This window comes from Harmonia axyridis, chromosome 1 (genome assembly GCF_914767665.1).
Source record: "Harmonia axyridis chromosome 1, icHarAxyr1.1, whole genome shotgun sequence".
Classification (NCBI taxonomy): domain Eukaryota; kingdom Metazoa; phylum Arthropoda; class Insecta; order Coleoptera; family Coccinellidae; genus Harmonia; species Harmonia axyridis.
In genome coordinates this window covers 12,256,367-12,275,813 of record NC_059501.1, presented here as the reverse complement: position 1 = coordinate 12,275,813, position 19,447 = coordinate 12,256,367, and the positions used below count along the sequence as shown (strand labels likewise).

Sequence of the window (19,447 nt, the reverse complement as noted above, 5' to 3'; positions counted from 1 at the left end):
TTTCTTACAAAAGTGGTGAACATTTTGTTAGGTTAGGTTGTTAGGTAAATCACTTTCAAGTCGTCATGAAAGACCTTCTCGGTCGATAGTGATACAGGTGAAGCTGATACAGTGATCATGAACAACTGTAAATGTTGCTGCTATAGCAAGTAGTGTTGACGATAACCCAGGTTTGTCGATTCCTCATCGATCTTGGGAATTCTAAAAACAACAATACACCCTGTTTTGATGTGATATTGATGTGGACGACGTTTATTTCCAACAAGACGGTGCTGGACAATCAAAGAAACAATTGCAATTTTGCAAAAAAAGTTTCCTTCCTTTCTATTTCTCGAAAAGGTGATCAGCATTGGCCACCAAGATCTTGTGATTTTACACCTTTAGACATTTCATGAAAGATAAGACAACCGCAAATGTGAGAATGGTGCTGCAGCGGTAATTGTGGCGACCATTGGCTTAGAATGTTTTCTATCGTCAATGGAATACCTCTTTACAATGAATTAAACATCTATATTTTTTCCCTTTAAATATACTCCTTTTTTTAATATCAAAATGAAACCCCTTAATAATAAACATCAGTATAAAAACCAATGAGGAGAGTCGGGAACCTTCGTACGTTGGTTCAAATTCATAGATATTGATGTAATTTTCTCAAAAAATATCGCATGAACTTTCAAACTATAATCTCAAAGCCTATCAGTAGGTTTCTGCTTGACCGTATTCAGGCTTTAATTTATATTATATTTTTTTGCAGTCTGTCGACTCCAGAGGAGTAGTTGGCAGCACAGATGAAAACTATACAGAATGCCCAGCCTGTTCCAGGGGTCTCTGTAGAAGTATCAATGGAATCTATACTAGGTCAGATTTACCACCAGGTTACAACCTAGTAGCCCAAATACCGAAGGGAGCATGTAGGATTATTGTCCAACAGATGAAGCATTCTAGGAATTTCATCGGTAAGTAATTTAATTTTGATTATCTGTTGTGTACCTATCTGTTCTTTCTTCTATTATTTCGATTTAAACGCGATTTAAAATGGAAAAATTTTTTGTAACTTGCTTTGTACGTACCTATGTAAAAATATATTAATCTCCATGGAAAATATTTTGAGAAAACAATGAATCCGTTCACAATAATATCTATAGCATGTTTTTTTATTAATTCACGAAAAATAAAAGGAAACCCTCGTATATCTATCATGTGAACTGATTTTTCAAACTCATCATACAATTTTCCCCACACCTATCTAGATATTTAATCAAATACTACTAATCCAAAAACTCATTTTCCCGTTAGCGTTTTAAACTTTGGAACTTTTCCACAAATCTATTCAGTTTGGAATTCATACATGATTCAATAAATTATTCTGATAATTGAAACGCATATACATAATAGCGAAATTAACTCGAACTCTGAACTCCAATAAAATTTCAATAATTATTTTCGCATTATAAATCAAAATATTGATGAATTGGTGAAAAAATTTATCGATTATCTCAATTATTGCTATTTGTACCGGACCATTTTGCTTTGCAGAATCCTCTGAGTTTTTCATAATATTTTTCATAATATAGTGATAAATTTAATGATGGATTTCTTAACAACAGACAAAGGTTCCAAAAACAACATTCACATGAATTGATCAATATAATTATTTTCTATGAATTGAATTTATTAATTGTAAATTAACTTTATTCGTCACCTTAAGAGATACATGTACTCCAAAGCTTCTTTAACTTTTCTGTAAAATAAGGCTTCAGCCTCGGCAATCCCTTCTTCATATTGGATCCAAATTTTTTTCTGGAAGCACCTTTCAAACATTGTTGTGTGAATATTACTTAACAAGCCATTGCTTTGCTTGCACAGTATTTTTTCTCATAATGAAAAATTGTTTCATCCATACATGAAACTCGTTTTTATCCATTTTTCGAAGAACCTCAAATATAGCATCACTCAACCTTCAGTATTTCGATCTGGACTTTATTCTATGTTCCGAAATATTGGCATAAATCTTTTGAATCTTCGTTCTAACGAGAAAAAAAAGTGGTGTAGCTCTGATAGTGCCATCTCTGCTTCAGACCTGGGCTTCAAATGTAGAAAGATGAATTCTATAGTTGAATAGAATTAAAAAACAAATTCTTTATTTTCTATAGCTCTGAAGAAAACCAATAGCTCTTTCATCATGAACGGTGATTGGAAATTTTCCCCCACAAGCCGTTCATTCGAGGGTGCTGGAACCAGATTCGCTTACATCAAACAGGATAGTGTTTCTCTTGAAACTATCACGTCACAGGGACCTTTGGAAACCTCTATCGAAATATACGTAAGTCACATTCAAGTATCTTGTTAACTTGTATAGACAATAACCTGAAAATCTACACTCACTTAACCTACTCAAGGAACAAGCTCGTCGAAGCATATCAAATGCAAGAATATTTATTGCTCCTGATGGATCACATTGGAAAAATTTGGCAGATAACGGAAACGTTCAGCTGTTTTATCAATATTTTCCAAGATCCATTAGTTCAGCGACGTTAAATTTCCATAATGCGGATATCTACGTAATTGAATTTTAATTACATTCTCGTTGCTTTGATGTCGGCTTATTCCCTGCAACGTCTAAGAACATGCAAAACACTTTACGCACTTAATTCAATTACATTGGTGCTCGGTGCGATAATGTTTCATTTTTCATTGGGCTAGGGGCAATAAATCCTGAATTTTATTCCTTTTCTCTCGTTTCAAGAATGAATATAGGTTTTCGGTCTCACAGAATATCAGAAAATATTGATAAATAAATTTCATTACCTAATTTTCTGTATTAGAATGTGAAATAATATCTAAAATCTAAGCTATCAAATAACTCAAACGGGAGGATAGCTAGAATTGTCGATGTTAAAAGGGATTACCACCACGTGGTTTTTCGCGTATCAGTCAAACTTTGGTACCCATTTATTTCCCCTCTGGCGCTCCTGCGATGACCAAACTTTATACAGTACAAGAAATTGTACACTTTATCTTCTTCTTTTTTTCGAAGCAAATACATAAAGGGCAGCACTGTACGACTTCTTCACGAAATTATAATTGTACCTCTTTTGTAATAATTTTTTCACGAATATTCAGGAAATATATCATTGCTCTGTACAAAATACATATAATATTTTTTTTTTGCGAAAAATGAAAAGTTCGTGGAAAGGTGACTCTGCTGCAACGCGGTTCCCTTAAACCCACCGAGGCGGCATTAAAGTGTGGTGCGACACCCAAAACGACTTCAAAAATTGTTGTAACAATCAACGTGTAACTAACATTTCTGAAAATATATAATTAATATTCTTTATACTTACAAATCGAAAAAGTTGGTCTTTAAAAAGCTTTTCTTATGTTAAAATACACGTCTATCTACAGCTGGATCGATTCAATGATCTTAATAACCAAAACATCGAAAAAATCCTCGAAAAAAATTAAAATTAAAAAGGAATGAAGAATGAAATATCAGACGTAAACATTACCAAGGATAATTCGTTATACAACTGCTTGTTATTAGACAAATTTTGTGTTTCATTGGGCAATTCAAGAACTTTATCGACATTATAGTCGTTAATTGATGTTATAAAAATAGTTATAAAATATCCTGCATCTCCACAGCTGGTACCCTACCAACCCAACCTTGGACTCAAGTACGGATACCTACTACCGAACGATATCGAAAAGCAAATAGCGCCACCTTCAGTGAGGGTTCCACACCGTTCTTTACACCCTCACGACGGCAGACACCCTGCACCCCCTTCGATACTAACCTCAGATTCGCACACCTTGGACACCAGAAAATACGACAGATCCCTACATTCCAATCAGCAAGACGATCCGAAGTCTTTGACTAACCATCATCACCATAGACAGAGAAGAGTGAGGAAGAGGTTCTCGTGGAAGATTAGTGGAATCTCTGCTTGCTCCAAATCATGTGGGGGAGGTAAGTTTATAATATCGTAACATCGTCTCATCTCAGAATAATAAAATGCAGAGATATGCCTTTTCAATTAATTTTCTACTACTCCTCATCTCACCGTGTCACCAAATCAAAACAACAACAAAGACAGATAATATTTAGCTTCACAATAATCTGGACGATTCGTTATAGAATTCCACAATGTTTAACAAGCGATGCGTCAACCGAGAGTCAAATTATCATAATTCACAAGTTCTACGTTATTTCATAAAAATTTAAAACAAATGTATATTGCCATTGGGATGAGAACTTGCTTTTAATTAGGTAGAAATAGGGGCAAAGAAGTTAATACACATTAGGTGTAGTAGAAATGAATTTATTATATTTCCAATAGATGGCTTTAGTTATCTGTATCTCGTATCTGTATCTTCGTACTACAGAAACTCTTCTGATAGTTTTGTGATTATTTGACTCAATTTAGTTGTGCGCGGGTCACAAATGGACACTTGCGAAGAAAAAATACTATAGTTTTTTTTTGATAAAGGCAAAAATGCAAGACAGGCGGCTGAAAATGTAAATAGTGTTTATGGTTCTGATACTGTAACAGCCAATCACGCGCAATTTTGGTTTCGTTCCGGTAATTTCAATGTTAAAAATACACCTCTCACTAAAAAGCCAATTGTCGACATTGTCCATATAATCAAAGACATTGTCGAGTCCGACCCTCATGTATGCACTGTTTCGATTGCCGAAGAGCTAAATATTGCACAAAAACCAGTTGGGAACTATTCACATAAGGCTGGTCTCAAGAAGAAGCTCGATGTATCGGTACTACCCGAGTTAAAGCAAAAAAAAACCTCATGGACCGAATTTCCATCTGCGAATCGCTGCTTAATCGCAACAAAATCGACCCATTTTTGAAGCGGTTGGTAACTGAAGATGAAAACAAGGATCACTTACGACAACGTCAAGCGGAAACGGTCGAGATCGGAACGCGGTGAACTGGCGCAACAGTGGATTAACGGCCAAGAAGGTTTTGATGTGTGTTTGGTAGGATTGGCAGGGAATTATAAGATCGTCTGAAGGAAGCAATCGCACAGAAGCTTTGGCCAATGGTGCGGAACTGGCACCAAATGATTACCATCTGTTCCTGTTTTAATGGTGAAAATATTCAATGAATTTACTGAAAAATTCGCTTGGGAAAATCGACTGTGTCAATTTTCTGCCAATAGGGACGAGGGCTTCTGTGAGATAGGCATAATGATATCACCTTCAAAATGGCAACAAATTATCGAACAAAACGGACATATCTGACGTAAATCGGATCATTCTAATTAAAGCATTGTTTTTCATGCAAAAATAATGGATTTTTTTTAATACAACTTATAAATAATAAAGAGGCTACGGCAAATCGAGAAATTTAATAATACGTAGGTTATATTTGAAATATCAAAATGTTAGTCCTTTTTGATAGGAGCGACAACACTGCAGCGCTGAAAATATTTTAGATAGATAGAGCAGTAGATCCTACCCAAGAAACTAAATTTTCAATAAAATCGTACCTTCTGTTCTATGTGGAAGTCCAGGGTACTTCGAGAGCTTAAATCATACCATTACAATATAATACATATACAAATACTTCTTTCCTTGCATAATAAATAACTACATATTTACGCTGAGGGATTTAAAAGGACTCTTTTCTTCTCAGGAATCCAGACCACTGTCGTGAGTTGCGTACGTGAACTGACCCAAACTCCAGTGCCGGACAGACGATGCCTCCACCTGGAGAAACCAAATTCCAGCCCGATAAGATGCAACATACAGGATTGCCCGCCGAAATGGGGCGGATATTGGTCCTCTTGCAGCGCCACATGTGGTTCCGGTTTTCAGCGATTCGTCGTTCAGTGCAAACAAGAACTCAACACTGGCAGAGAAGTGGTGGTCGATGACGTTCAGTGTTCTGGAAGGCCCAGGCCACTCGTGAAGACCCAAACTTGCAACAGCCAAGTTGATTGCGATCTGATAAACAACGAAGTGCCGGAAAACCCTAATTTCAAAAGCGGCAAGCTGGATAAGGAATGGTTAGTTGGAGATTGGTCTGCTGTAAGTATTTTCTATTGGAGTTGCAATGATGATATACCTATACTTATTATATTTCTGGTAAATTTTTACAAAAACGCCTACAATGATATATTCTATTTGAAATTGAGATATTCAATAGGTTATGGGGTCAGCTAGGATAATCGAGATGCCGAATGGAAAAAAAGATATTCTCAAACATAGGTTCATATTGTACTTTTTTGTTAAATTCATCAAAAAGTGCCAAGGATGGCTAAAAAAATTTTTAATGAGAAAGATATGCCGCATGCAGTAAGCAGAAGATGGCAGTATGGAAGAGCATATCGCTCGAATGCTAGAGCATTCAGCATTTTATCAAATTAATAATTTATCAAATTCTTTCTATGGGATACCAAATGGCGAATGTGCTAGGTCGGTTCAATTTAGTTTGAGTGTATTCGATTATGCGCATGATAGTAGCAATAATCACGTGAAAAATGGGGATTTATCGAATCATCAGAATTGTAATAAAATAAAAGCAATATAGTACTTGAACTATTCAACAAGATATACTTTATTGGAGTAATCCCAAACAAGTGGTTGATATCAACGTTTTTAACCGTAACTAAAAAACTACATCCAAAGGAGTACAGTTTGTATCGATTGATCAGACCCATATCACACATGCTAAACACCTTCCTACGAATTATCCACACTCGTATCAGAATAATGTGCGATGAGAATTCAGAACAGTCCCAATTGTGTTTTAGCAATGCATTCAGAACACGCGAGGCACTATTTGGCGTCAATGTGCTTCTGCAGAAATGCTGTGACCAACATAAGGATGTATACCCGATGTTTTCAGATTATGAGAAGGTATTCGAGCAAATCCGCCACGATAAATTAATAAAGATGTTTCATGACATTGGAGTGGATGAAAGAGATATACGAATCATAATGCGTATTGGGGGCTGAAAGCAAAACAAAGAGGAACAAGTGATGTTAACATGCAGAGAGGTGTTCGCCAATATTGTATCATCTCCCCCCTATTGTATATCTGTCCTCCGACATAATATTCCAAGAAGAGCTGAACAATTTGTAATTTCACGGAATTAAAGTAATAAGTAAAGGGTGTTTTTTTAGAGCTATAGAACTTTGAATTGTAATTAAACAACGATGGATTATTCGATTGACATGAATTTTATTTATCCGCAAGATAATCTTGTGGCATTACATTTTAAATATGATTTCTGGCATATGACCGCCACGGCTGGCTCGGATGTAGTCCAATCTGGACGTCCAATTTTCGATTACTTTTTCCAACATTTGTGGTCGTATATCGCCAATAACACGGCGAATGTTGTCTTCCAAATGGTCAAGGGTTTGTGGCTTATCCGCATAGACCAATGACTTTACACAGCCCCACAGAAAGTAGTCTAGCGGTGTTAAATCACAAGATCTTGGAGGTCAATTCCCAGGTTCAAAACGTGAAATTAGGCAGTCACCAAACGTGTTTTTCAATGAATCGATTGTGGCACGAGCTGTGTGACATGTTGCGCCGTCTTGTTGGAACCACAGCTTCTGGACATTTTGATTGTTCAATTCAGGAATGAAAAAGTTAGTAATCATGGCTCTATATCGATCACCATTGACTGTAACGTTCTGGCCATCATCGTTTTTGAAGAAGTACGGACCAATGATTCCACCAGCCCATAAAGCGCACCAAACAGTCAGTTTTTCTGGATGTAACGGTGTTTCGACATACCCTTGAGGATTAGCTTCACTCCAAATGCGGCAATTTTGTTTGTTGACGTAGCCATTCAACCAGAAGTGCGCTTCATCGCTAATGAACGTAGTGCGCGATACGTATTCCGCATAGAACCATTATTTTCGAAATTAAATTGCACTATTTGCAAGCGTTGTTCAGGCGTGAGTCTATTCATGATGAATTGCCAAACCAAACTGAGAATAAATCACTTGACAGCTGTTAAATCGGTCGCCATCTTGAACAGTAATGCCAACTTAAAGTTATATTCCTCGAAAAAAAACAGCCTATAGATATATGCCAACAATACACTAGAAACTAGTTGGATTCCAGATATAGTCTAAAGCTTAATATCGACAAAACTAAATTCACGGCATTCAATCGCGCAGGTTGTCGTGTTGAAGACTCCTCTTAGATTACACCCCGATTGACCAAGTGACTAAATTCAAATAATTGGACAGTGTCAGCACCCAGACAATGAAATAAAATGCAAAATAGAAATGGTACAGTCAATATTTGATAGAATAAGATATCTCCAGTAAGACGACAATCTAATTTTGAAGTTTCATCAAAGAGTGGCTAACTCTTATGTTTGGTCTATACTGCATTATGAGGTAGAAGCATGGAAAATGAGATCAATCTACTGCTTTATGATATGGATATGTGAATATATTAGATTATTAGAAAATTAAATAACTTTGTGATAAAATCTCTTACTTTTTTCAGTGTTCAGTTACCTGCGGGACAGGTCATCGTTCCAGATCTGTTTCGTGTCCTTCCGGCGAATGTCCAGTGGAATCCAGACCACCCCATGCAGAATACTGTACTTTACCAAACTGCAACCACCAACCACGGCCATCTAGACCTTCAGATTCAACGGAAATATCTCCATGGCTGGTTACAGAATGGTCGAAGTGTTCTGAAGAGTGTGGTACAGGGATTCAGAGCCGATATGCCATTTGCGGTAGAAACACTTGCGACATAAGTTCGAAGCCTGACTCAACCCGAGACTGCTCCAGCGAGAAACAGTGTGGAGCACAATGGTTTTCTGGACCCTGGGGAGAATGCTCAGACTCTTGTTCTGGTAAGTGGTATTGTTGAATATCGACATCTATGTTCATCAACGTTGAAGAAAGTAAACAGTAACTTAAACAGTTAGCCCTCTTAGTTAGGACTGATCCTGTCATTGCTGCTATCGTTCTTCTAATGATCCTGACGTCCAATTATCGCTCAACCTTTGAGGTGGCCTACCTGGATATCTATTTTGTGGTGTCTGGTCTTTGGTCAACTTTGCAATCGTCCATTGCTCCATTTAATATTAACCATCTTACCTCATCGTCCACCTGAAGTTTCTCTTATTCTATTTTTCCGTATATGACCCTCAGTGTCACCACTTCACATTCAGTTCTGGTATCTGATTTTTTATATTCTCAATTTACTCTAATTCCAGATATCTCTCAGACTATTCTCGATGCTTTTATTACATTTGTTTCCGCTTCTTCGATTAGATTTCTGTTACTGGATATTATAAGCTCTTCAATCTTGTATATTATCAACCTCCTTTTTCACAAACCCCTCCACGGCCGCTGGCTAGCTCGGGAGAGATCTAATAGGATGCCACCGATTCCGAAATAAGATCAGCGAATACCTCTGAGGGTGGGCTGGGTGATTCGGAACCTGAAATGTTGCATGGGTGGAGAAAGATGGGTGAATTACAACCACTCAAACTCTCTCTTTTTTTATATAGTAGGGAAATAGTATAGATCTTTTCTGTGGTAACCTCTATCAATAGAGAAATAACTTAATTTTGACTTCATTCAATCCGCCTGGGCGATTTCATGTATTAATTGATTAATTAAATATATTCTATAATTGAAACCGTTCCAAGTTTTCAACCTCTATCTCTTAGACAACAGCGATAATTTATATGACTCAAGATGACCGACTCACAAAATCGACGATCTTTTTGCGTGATCTGACTAAAACCTTCTTATGGATACCTACATATTGTCAAAAGCTACTATTGAAACGATGATTAATATTTCCCTTTAATTATCAAAAATTTTTTGAAAGAGATAACTTCAATTTTTATCTCTCGGCAAAAGACTCCGATTACCCAATATTAATTTTTTGCATTCTGCAGAGGTAACTCCTCTTAAGGCGGCAAGTTGGGTCTCTGCCTAAAGCGGCAGTTTGGCTAGCGACGGCTCTGGAAAGAGCTACGCCATTCATTTCATGGATACAATGATCAAATACAGACGATATTTCTCTTTCAGGTCAGGCACATCAGAAGCGTGAGGTTATATGTGTGGTTAAACTAAGGGGGCAATTTCGAATTACAAATGAGATGACCTGTCCCAACCATCTGAAGCCAGCCGATAAACAAGCATGTGACGGAAGGTGTGATCCTTATTGGTTTACTGGCGATTGGGGTAACTGCGAAAATTGCCCGAATGGCATACAAAGAAGAATTGTCAGATGCATGGATGTGAACGGCATTCCTTCGAATATATGTCCGGATTCCAATACCCCAACTTCCAAACGATCGTGTAACTGTCAGAAGAAAGAGGACAGGGATCAATATAAACCCCCACAAGACCAACCTGTTGATCGTAAGTAAAATTCAATTCGTACCTACTAACCCACCCTTAAAATACCCTAGTAACAATCAATAGTGAGGGACTATTCTGTTATTAAATTGTATTTCCCTAATACTCAATGTATTTATCTTGCTTGTGTGACTCTGTCTGCTCGAGAGGTGGCGTTACGGGTGTCGCGCCACACTCTACTACGGCCCTGGCGGTTTTATGGGGGTCGCCGCGTTGTAACAGAGTCACCTCTCTACGATGGTGCCTTACTGAAGAGTCCACCAGCGATCTCGGGACGAAATTACCACCCATAATCCTTAGGAAAAGGGTGCACCTACGTAAATTTGGCTCGAGAAAGTTTCGCCAAAATCATATAGATCCTATAGTGAAATGAAGAATAACCTTTGTTGGATATGCTACCCAAAATACACATATTCTTGGACCTACTTATGTTTGTCGAAATGAGACAATATTTATATAAGTTAAGAAGTTTATTACAAAGTAAATTAGTTTATGTTACCAATGCAATGCCTGAATTTAATTTTAACTGAACAAGAAAAAATTATTATTATGCACGAAAAATAATGCATAATACAAATACCAGAAAAACCAATTTAGAGCGAAATTAAAAATGAATTAATATTCGCTGTGTCCTCCCCTGTTCTGTAGTAGTGTTAACTCGCCTGTGCATTGAAAAATAACATTGGGATGTTGTTCCATTCTTCTCAGACCGCGAGTGTGGGTTCCTGAAGTGTGCTAGGAGGATTAATTCTGTTTGAGATTGCCCGTTTAACAAAATCCCGCATGTGCTCAATGGGCTTCGTGTCTGGCGAATTTGCTGGCCACGTTAATCTTTGAAAATTCCCATTTTGTACTCTTCTCGTGCGATGGGGCATAGCATTGTCATACATTAAAACGCTAAATCGATATGAACCTTTGGCGAGTCTTTCTAGAGCCAAATTTACGTAGGTGTGATCTCTCTCTGGGAATTACGGTGATTCGTCCCGAGATCGCTGGTAGACTCTTCACCAAAAACACTCAAAACACCCTCTCACTACTTCATGGAGAGGTGACTCTGCTGCTGAACTTCGGTGTGTAGCGACACCCATAACGCCACCTCTCGGGCAAACAGAGTGATTACACACTCCCCCGCCAGCACCGACGACCTAGCAGAGAAGGAGGTGCGCACGTATAATTCGGGGGAGAGAGAGCACAATAAGCGAGCAGAGAGGGCAGAAATGCAAGGTTCAGCGTGCCATCGGCTTGTATCCGATCAACACGTTGGAGCCGAGTGTCGCCTCAGCGCTCCAACGTGAACGCAGTTTTGCGCCCCACTTCGGGGTCACCAATTTAGTGCTGCCAGTATTTGCCATTAGCTGTTGACTATTTGCTGAAGGCTTGCTCCGACTGCAGTGTCTGATGAATCGGTTATCAAGGCTAGAGGTGTGCCATCTCTGGGGTGGGCCAGCAACGTTGCTAGCATCTTCTTCCTTTCTGCAAAATCTGTAGTAGCTTCTGGGGTATCTTTCGGTCCCCCTTTTAGAAAAACTTTTGTAATCGATATAAATATAATATATATTTTAAGTGATAGTGATGTTTTTTGTTACAGAAAACTGCGTCGACAAAATCAGAAATTGCTACCTTGCTGTCCAAGCCAGACTTTGCCAATACCAATACTATAAAAGTCAATGTTGTATAGCCTGTCGTAAAGCTCAACAGGACCATGTCTAACAGTAAACTGTGATGCAAAATTATAAAACAAGACTTGAATTCGCTCTTCGGGACTGATTATGAATTAGCATTAAGAAGAAACAGTGCATCGTGAAAGCAAACTATGAATTGAAAACCCACAAAAATATTTATCTTTTTGTATATGGGAAAAAATTTCTATAGAAGAGTTGATTTGAAACTTTGATCGAATCAAAGTTGAACTTTCGGGAGCCTCTAGAACAAAGGTTCAAAATTATGTGTGACACAATGTAGTTTCGTAAAATTGAATTTTTATGAAAAATACTCCCACAAACATATTATATAGACATCTGTGATTAATTCCTACTAGCTTTTATATTATTTCAAGAAAAAAATAGTGCATTTTGGATTAAAGCACTCGATTACATTATTTCCAGAAATACTTTGCTTCACAGCATTGATGCACATTTGCCAAAATCAGTTTTGCAACTAAAAATAACTGCTGTGTAACTTCCTGAATAAAATGACTTAGCCTGTAATGTAATTTGAATAATCTTATGACATGAGTATTATCTTTAGATTGTATGTATTTATTTAGAATCTCATTATATTGTTTAAAACTTCAATCTTTTATTTTCACCTTATCCCAATTTTTTTGTTGAACTTTTTCAATATTCAACATTAAGTTACATGGAATGAAAAAATCAATTTTTCAAATATTTTTAATACCAACAATAACATTATTTTTATTAGTACAAGTAAAAGGCTGTAATTTCCCAAGCAAAACTGTATAATGAAACGATTCAGCATATAATTTCCTGTCAGTATCAATGATATCCATGCAAAGATAACCCTGTTTTGTTTTTGCATTTTCATTGTCATGAGTTTGATCAGCACCATGCGCTAAACTAAGATAATCTTTGTATGTGAGTTGTTTGAGAGTTGAGAAACTCTGGCTTCTTGGAAAATCCAACAGATGGCATTTCTTGATTCCTCCATAGCAACAAGGACAGCACACAAAATTAGCTTGGTTTTTCACACACATCTGCATAACCAAATCAGTTGCTGTTCCACAAGCATGAAGGGAAACTCCTAGTTGGAAATCTGCACAAAAATAATCTAAGTTGCTCTGTACTACTGTTACATTCAACAAGTTCAGAATTTCTATGCGTTCTGTGGCTCTTTGTAATGATTTTTCCTTATTTTCAACAAGAATAACGTGACATTTTGGTAATAAATATGCTAGTAACAAACCTAAATGTCCACTTCCACTACAAAAATCTACTATAGTGAAAATAGAATCTCCCACAATTTTCATAGCTGGTTTAACCATACTTTCTAACTGTTCACATTTTCTATCAGCTCTCTTTTCAGGCAATGAACCACCACAAGGATTCAGTTCAGGGGGTATGTTTTCCCAGTTAAACTCAATATCAGCTCCATACAATGAATTTGAATTCAATACTTCAATATTAGATAAACTAATTATTTCAAGACCTCTCTCTATGTTTGCTTGTTTGGTGTATGCTTTCTTTTCTATTTTGTAATGGGACATATCTGACTTATAAAGACTTTGTTTGATGAAGTTATCGTCAATTGAAATATCTAATTGATTTGAACCCAATGATAAAACAACATCCACCTGTTGACCAGATTCTTTTTGCATATTTTTATACCAATCATATGTAAGAGGGAATTTTTCTTGTAAATCATGTGTATCAAACAACTTGAAAAAAATGTCAACACAAGGGTATAAAATCATGTCTGATATAGTCATAGTTGGTCCTTCTGCATATTTATGTTCAAGATTTAATTCATTTTTTGGTATGTCTGTGGAAATTTTTTTATTCGATAAACGTGCCACTTTATACATATTATGAACTCTGACAGGTTGTTTTAGATGAAATTCAAATCTTGATATACATTTGGGAATTATTATCCTTTCTGAATTGTCTGAAGTCAAACTTTTGAGAATCTGTTTCAAACCTTGGGGCATATCTATCTCACAAAACATGGTCCATACTGAAACTTCACTGCATGCCATCAGACAACTACCCCTAAATCCCAATAGATGTTGAACATTCTCGTTTTTACTCTGTTTAATAATTTGCCTGGCAACAGCACTGACACCTGCTATCACATTATTTTCAACAATGATAATGGGCCATGAACAATATGTCGACAACTTTGGTAAATCATTATCAATTATAGAATATTTGAGAGGAGAACCATCAAGTTTCACGGAAACATCCAAAGGTGATTTCACTAATTGCAATCTCAAGTTTATATATTCCGATTCACATGCTCCATATACATAAATTATCAATAATGATTCAATAGAAATGGAATAACAATCAGGGCCCACCTCAAAGGCCTGGATGTAAATTGCTGATTTCTGTTTCGACCTAAAAAAGCAAATTATAATAATTGAAGTATATGAAAAGACAAAAAAAACACTCAACAACTTAGAAAAATATCTTCATGACTTACATTTTTATACAGGAATCTTTTTAAACACTATTTGCCAGTTGTCTTTGGACTCTCTGCATCATTCTCTTATTCAGGACTTTCTGTCGGGCAGTAAAGCATATGAAGGAAATGCAGGACAAAATTAACATAAACAATTCAAAGGTCCAGAATGCCCGCTCATCATAATACGCAGCTCTATCACAACTTCGAAGGACTACTTCTCCACTTGAACATTTTAATAATTCTTTATAATGAGTTTTCATACATACTCTGAGATTCCCACTGTTTATTTCCAATTCTGCAAAAAGAATTGACACAAAATATTTCACTTTTTATTCCCCAAAATGTCATTTATAAACTAACCTGTACAAGGTTCACAATCTTTAATAACTTCATAGGATTCGTGTTGCCAACAAGTCGAATTTTGTTCAATAATGAAACTACGTTTTCTTGATATTTCTTTAGCGTCAGTCCAATGTGATTCGACAATCAAAACCACAATTGTTAAACTGGAATAAAATTGTCAACCCCATAATCTAAGTAGAATCGTCTCTACAAAAACTACTCACAATCCTAATATAGTGATTCCCAGGAACATACGTCTTTTAGGACAAGATTCTATCATTGTTTTGATCGAAAAATACTCATTTGCTGACTAAAAATCTGACTAACAGCAAGTTCCAACATATGTCAAAAAATTAGGTTAAGTAGGTCAGAATTAAAGACCTAAAATGCTTTCTTCTTTTTCTTAATATAAGTAGTGCGATTTATATTGATAAAGAATTCAAGAAAATTTTGGAATAATTACAATTAAACTTTTTCTCAATCAAAATAATTGTTTACAACAATGATTTATTCACTTCGAGTATATAAGTGGACATAGATGAATAAATTATAATAACAATTGTAGAAATAATGATTTACATTTCAGATGGAATGATAAATCTTATAATTATTGGGTATATAGTTCGATAAAATTAAACATTCAGGTTCTTCTTCCAAAAGATGGCAAAAACACTAATCCCGATTCTTGTTCTTCCTCATCGTTTTTCTTTGGATCGTCAGATTTATCATTAGATTTGTTTTTATTTTCAAGTGGAACATTTCTCCTTGTTCTTCTATTGAACGATGGAAGAAATACCAATCCCGATTCCTGAGTAGATAAGGTTTTTTTGGGTTGTTCATCGTCTTTTTGTACAGAAGGAACGTTAGTCTTCCCAGATGAGCTGAGAGAAGACGTATCTCTGCGCTGCCTCCTTCCGAAAGATGGTATAAAAACTAAGCCTGATTCTTCCTCGAGTTCATCATCTTTATCATCATCGGATTCGTCAATTTTTGTTTCCTTCTTTCCAGAGTTTTTAGTTTCAACTTCTCTTTTAGTTTTTGTGGCAGAAGTCTTTGGTTTATTTCCTGCTTGGGTGTTTTGTTCAACTTTTTTTATGGTTGATGGTAATGTTGAACGGTTTTCTGTTATACTTCTTCTAGATCGCCTACCGAAAGAAGGAAGAAATACCAAACCGGATTCTTGTCCGTTTACGGTGTCGCTATCAGATAATTCCTCATTTTTTTCAGTTATCGAAGATTCCGTTTCCTTTTTCTTATTGCCATCCTCATTTTGCGCTGGAGCAGATCGTTTGGTAAAATGACGATAATAGGTATTATCTATATCTCTTCTGGTTCTCCTGAAACCATTTCTTTTGAAGGAAGGTAGGAAAACAATGTTACTTTCTGAATCCAGAAGATCTTCGTTTTCTTGCTTCTGATGAACAGATCTCCTCGATCTTCTGCCAAAGGATGGAAGGAATACTAGTCCTGATTCTTGACCGTTTTCGACTTCACTGTCGATTTTTTTATTTTGGCCAGTTTTTTCCTTTGTTTTCTCTTCACTAGCAATGTCTTGCTTGCTTACTGCTCTTCTATACCTTCTTCCAAATGATGGGATAAAAACAAGACCAGATTCTTCTTCGTCTTCTATTTCACTATCTTTATTTTTTTCGTCCTCTTTTTCATTAAGGTTAGTTTTAGTTTTTTGTTCTGCGGCTACGCCTACATCACGTTTTTCAATTTTGTAAATAGTCGATTTCTCTGATATGCTCGGTAACTTCGAAATAATAATGTCATCACTCAGGTATAACGGTAATTCTGCATCAAAATAGGATGCAGAAACTGTAACAAGCACTAGCACGAAACTGAAATGATTCAAATACATCGCAAGAAAATAATTCAACTGTTATATCACTAAAGTGATGCTGCTCATATATTTCCTACATTTATAGCTGTCCGAGGAGGACTCTTGGAGTCACACTAATTAGATAGTGTTTAATATTGACGCCTTTGGTATTATTTGAGATGATGAAGACGCATTCGATATGAAATGTGTTAATTTGAAAAATTCACACTGTTTCAATCGCGTCAACAATTGGTCACGTTGATAGTGATTAATGAAATTCTACGCATAATTTAATTTTTCTTGTTATTTCGGGAATAAGGTAAACAGCTGAAACAATGATTACTATTTTTGTATTGCGGACGCTAATTGAGATACCTTGATTGGCTGCTAATATTGAAGTAAATAATGTGATGCACTTGAAATGTATGCACTCCTTAGTATTTGCTTAAGGATTCATAATCCTTTCTCGAAAATATGAATCACAATATAAATAAAACGAAGGAAATCAGAATTATCTATTTTTATACTATTGCGCAGATGAAAAAGGCCATGAGATTTATTTTTATATTTTAAAAATTATTTTATTTTATTCATTAAAAATTTTTTTTAATATTTTGAAATTTTTCTATTCTTATTATGTAAGCATTTTTGAAAATTCATAATGGTTTAAGAATTATATTGAATTCTTGGAATTTGCCATAAAAATCGTTTACCATACACCATGCAGACATGAAGCATAGCTACAGGATGCATGATTTTAAAGTCTCAAAAGCAACTCCTCCTAGAGTTTTCGGTTGCTATGCATAGCTTATAAAGAAAATGCGTTTTAACTTCACATGTTGCTTAGTGATTACTTGCATTTCCGTCCAATCGCGTTCCAGGATCAATTCCATGAGGGTCCAAAATTTTTGGTTTATTATTTTCAATTTGGAATCGTTCGAGGAAAAATAGTTATTTGTTTCACTAGGCAGCAAAGTAGTAGATTCACTGCCGCGGCTGATCATAACCATAGTGAGGCTAAGAATTCAGCTAAGACAGTTAATCTACTTTGCTGCCGAGTTGAACATATAATTTTTTCTCCGATTTTTTTTAATGATGTGTGTAGGATATTTTTTTGCAAATTATTGCAATTCCCCACAATCTTTTTATTTTCTCTGTAGTGATAAATAAAAAAAAATTTATAGAAATTCCTACTTTTTGAATGGTTGGTTGCTACGGAAATTAATATATCCATAAAAATTATAGATTGACATCTCATAAAATGTTTTTTTTTCCATTGAGAATAATCATTTAAGTTCTTATATTTTGCTGCCTAGGTAGGAAAAGTAATACTTCGCTGATTGATGTGTGTCTGCAGAATTAATAATTGCTACCAATCGGAGAAAAATAAATTTTCCGTTCTCTGTGAAAGTCCAGGGTAACATCGACCGTGGAGCACCCTGTGTACTGGTGTTACAAAATCGAAAGTAACGTACTTTTTGGCTAGGCGTTCTCAACCAGTTTGTATTGTTTACCCTCTCTCGAAAATAGCGGTGTTTTATTTCGTGGCCACTGATGGAATCATCAGTAAGGCATCTCAGCGGTCCCTACCATATACACCTCTCACCTCAATAGCCCAGCGGGGTGGCTTTGCCGCAGAACGAATGGGTTTTTGTCCCAAGTGGTGACGAGAATTGTGCAACTTGCGGCGCCATCTAAAGCTAGCAAATACATAGTCCTCACAGTACCAAAAATCGCTAACTTTGACAGAGTTTTTTTAATGGAATAGGGGAAAATAATGTTTCATTGGAGTATATGTTTTAATTCGATTTTTTTAATTCCACTCATCCAAAAACAAACTGTGAAGATGTTAAGGGGCGTTGAAGAAATAAAACAACTTTATATATTTCCAATAAATTTCAAAGCATATCATTTAACCGCTTATTGCCACCTAAGGAATTTGGTGAAGAAATTTGAATCAGTTGTTGTAAGGCCAAAAGTCAATATTTTATACTTGATTTTTCACTTGATATAAAGAATATAAAGGTGTGAGGTAATTACCCAAGAAATTACCACTGAACATAAGGCAACAACTAATCTCGAATGATTATTGTGTAATTTTTCTAGAAACGAACTTGACTTCAATTCATCAAGTTAGTCTTTGATGGGCCATCAGTTCGAAAACGAGAAGAGCCAACTTCAATTTGGACCAAACAAATTGAAATAATGCAAGTTCAATATTCCTTACGTAATGATTGAACTTGGAAAATACCTACCGCTCATGATGGTTGATAATTTACACTCATTAGCAGATTCATACGAGATTCTATATAAGCGCTAAATCATCCGCAGGATCAAGTGTTTTCGAATATCATTTCAGTGTTTTACAATATTATATCAATAATGGCCATTCAGAAAATTTTGAACGTTCGTTACCAGCTATTTTTCATGGGTTTTATACTAGCAGTCTTCTTGATTGAGGTGCATAGTAAACCATTAGATGACAGAAGGAAATTGAAAAGCCTTGAAAGCTATGAAGCCAACCAGGATTTAGATACAGCTGAATTTGCAGTATTTTTGGTCAAATTTCATCAATCACGAACTAGACAAAGGAGAGATGTGGAAAGTTTGGACCTTCCTCCAATGGGAGAATTTTCAGGTAGCGAATACAGGCAATTTAACCGAGCGAACGTTATCTATGTGCCATTTTATCATATAAGAAGAGTTTGGAACCAAAACGATGAGAATGGAAAAAATTGAGGAACATTCATTGTTTTTTCATC

The 19,447-nt window shown here is 36.0% G+C and overlaps 3 protein-coding genes across 4 annotated transcripts in view; 1 reads left to right on the top strand and 2 right to left on the bottom strand.

The window, feature by feature from the left end:
* The window catches only part of LOC123671223 (thrombospondin type-1 domain-containing protein 4-like), a 186,463-nt gene extending 173,791 nt beyond the window's left edge, over nt 1–12,672 (top strand). For both annotated transcript variants that reach the window (XM_045604953.1, XM_045604954.1), the window contains 7 exons: nt 755–956; nt 2,154–2,323; nt 3,646–3,970; nt 5,655–6,049; nt 8,496–8,853; nt 10,046–10,381; nt 11,967–12,672. In XM_045604953.1, coding sequence (XP_045460909.1) covers nt 755–956; nt 2,154–2,323; nt 3,646–3,970; nt 5,655–6,049; nt 8,496–8,853; nt 10,046–10,381; nt 11,967–12,088 — 1,908 coding nt within the window. In that variant the 3' untranslated portion in view covers nt 12,089–12,672. The remainder of the gene's footprint in view (nt 1–754; nt 957–2,153; nt 2,324–3,645; nt 3,971–5,654; nt 6,050–8,495; nt 8,854–10,045; nt 10,382–11,966) is intronic.
* An 81-nt stretch (nt 12,673–12,753) lies between these two features.
* LOC123681376 (glutathione S-transferase C-terminal domain-containing protein homolog) lies at nt 12,754–14,679 on the bottom strand. The gene is made up of 2 exons (XM_045619768.1): nt 14,537–14,679; nt 12,754–14,451 (listed from the first exon to the last, which is right to left on the bottom strand). Coding segments are annotated over exons 1-2 (1,695 nt in total). The 5' UTR covers nt 14,539–14,679; the 3' UTR covers nt 12,754–12,758.
* Nucleotides 14,680–15,500: 821 nt separating this feature from the next.
* LOC123671051 lies at nt 15,501–16,724 on the bottom strand. Its single transcript, XM_045604699.1, has one exon. It carries the CDS (start codon nt 16,722–16,724, stop codon nt 15,501–15,503), a length of 1,224 nt encoding a protein of 407 aa, XP_045460655.1.
* Nucleotides 16,725–19,447: the final 2,723 nt, after the last annotated feature.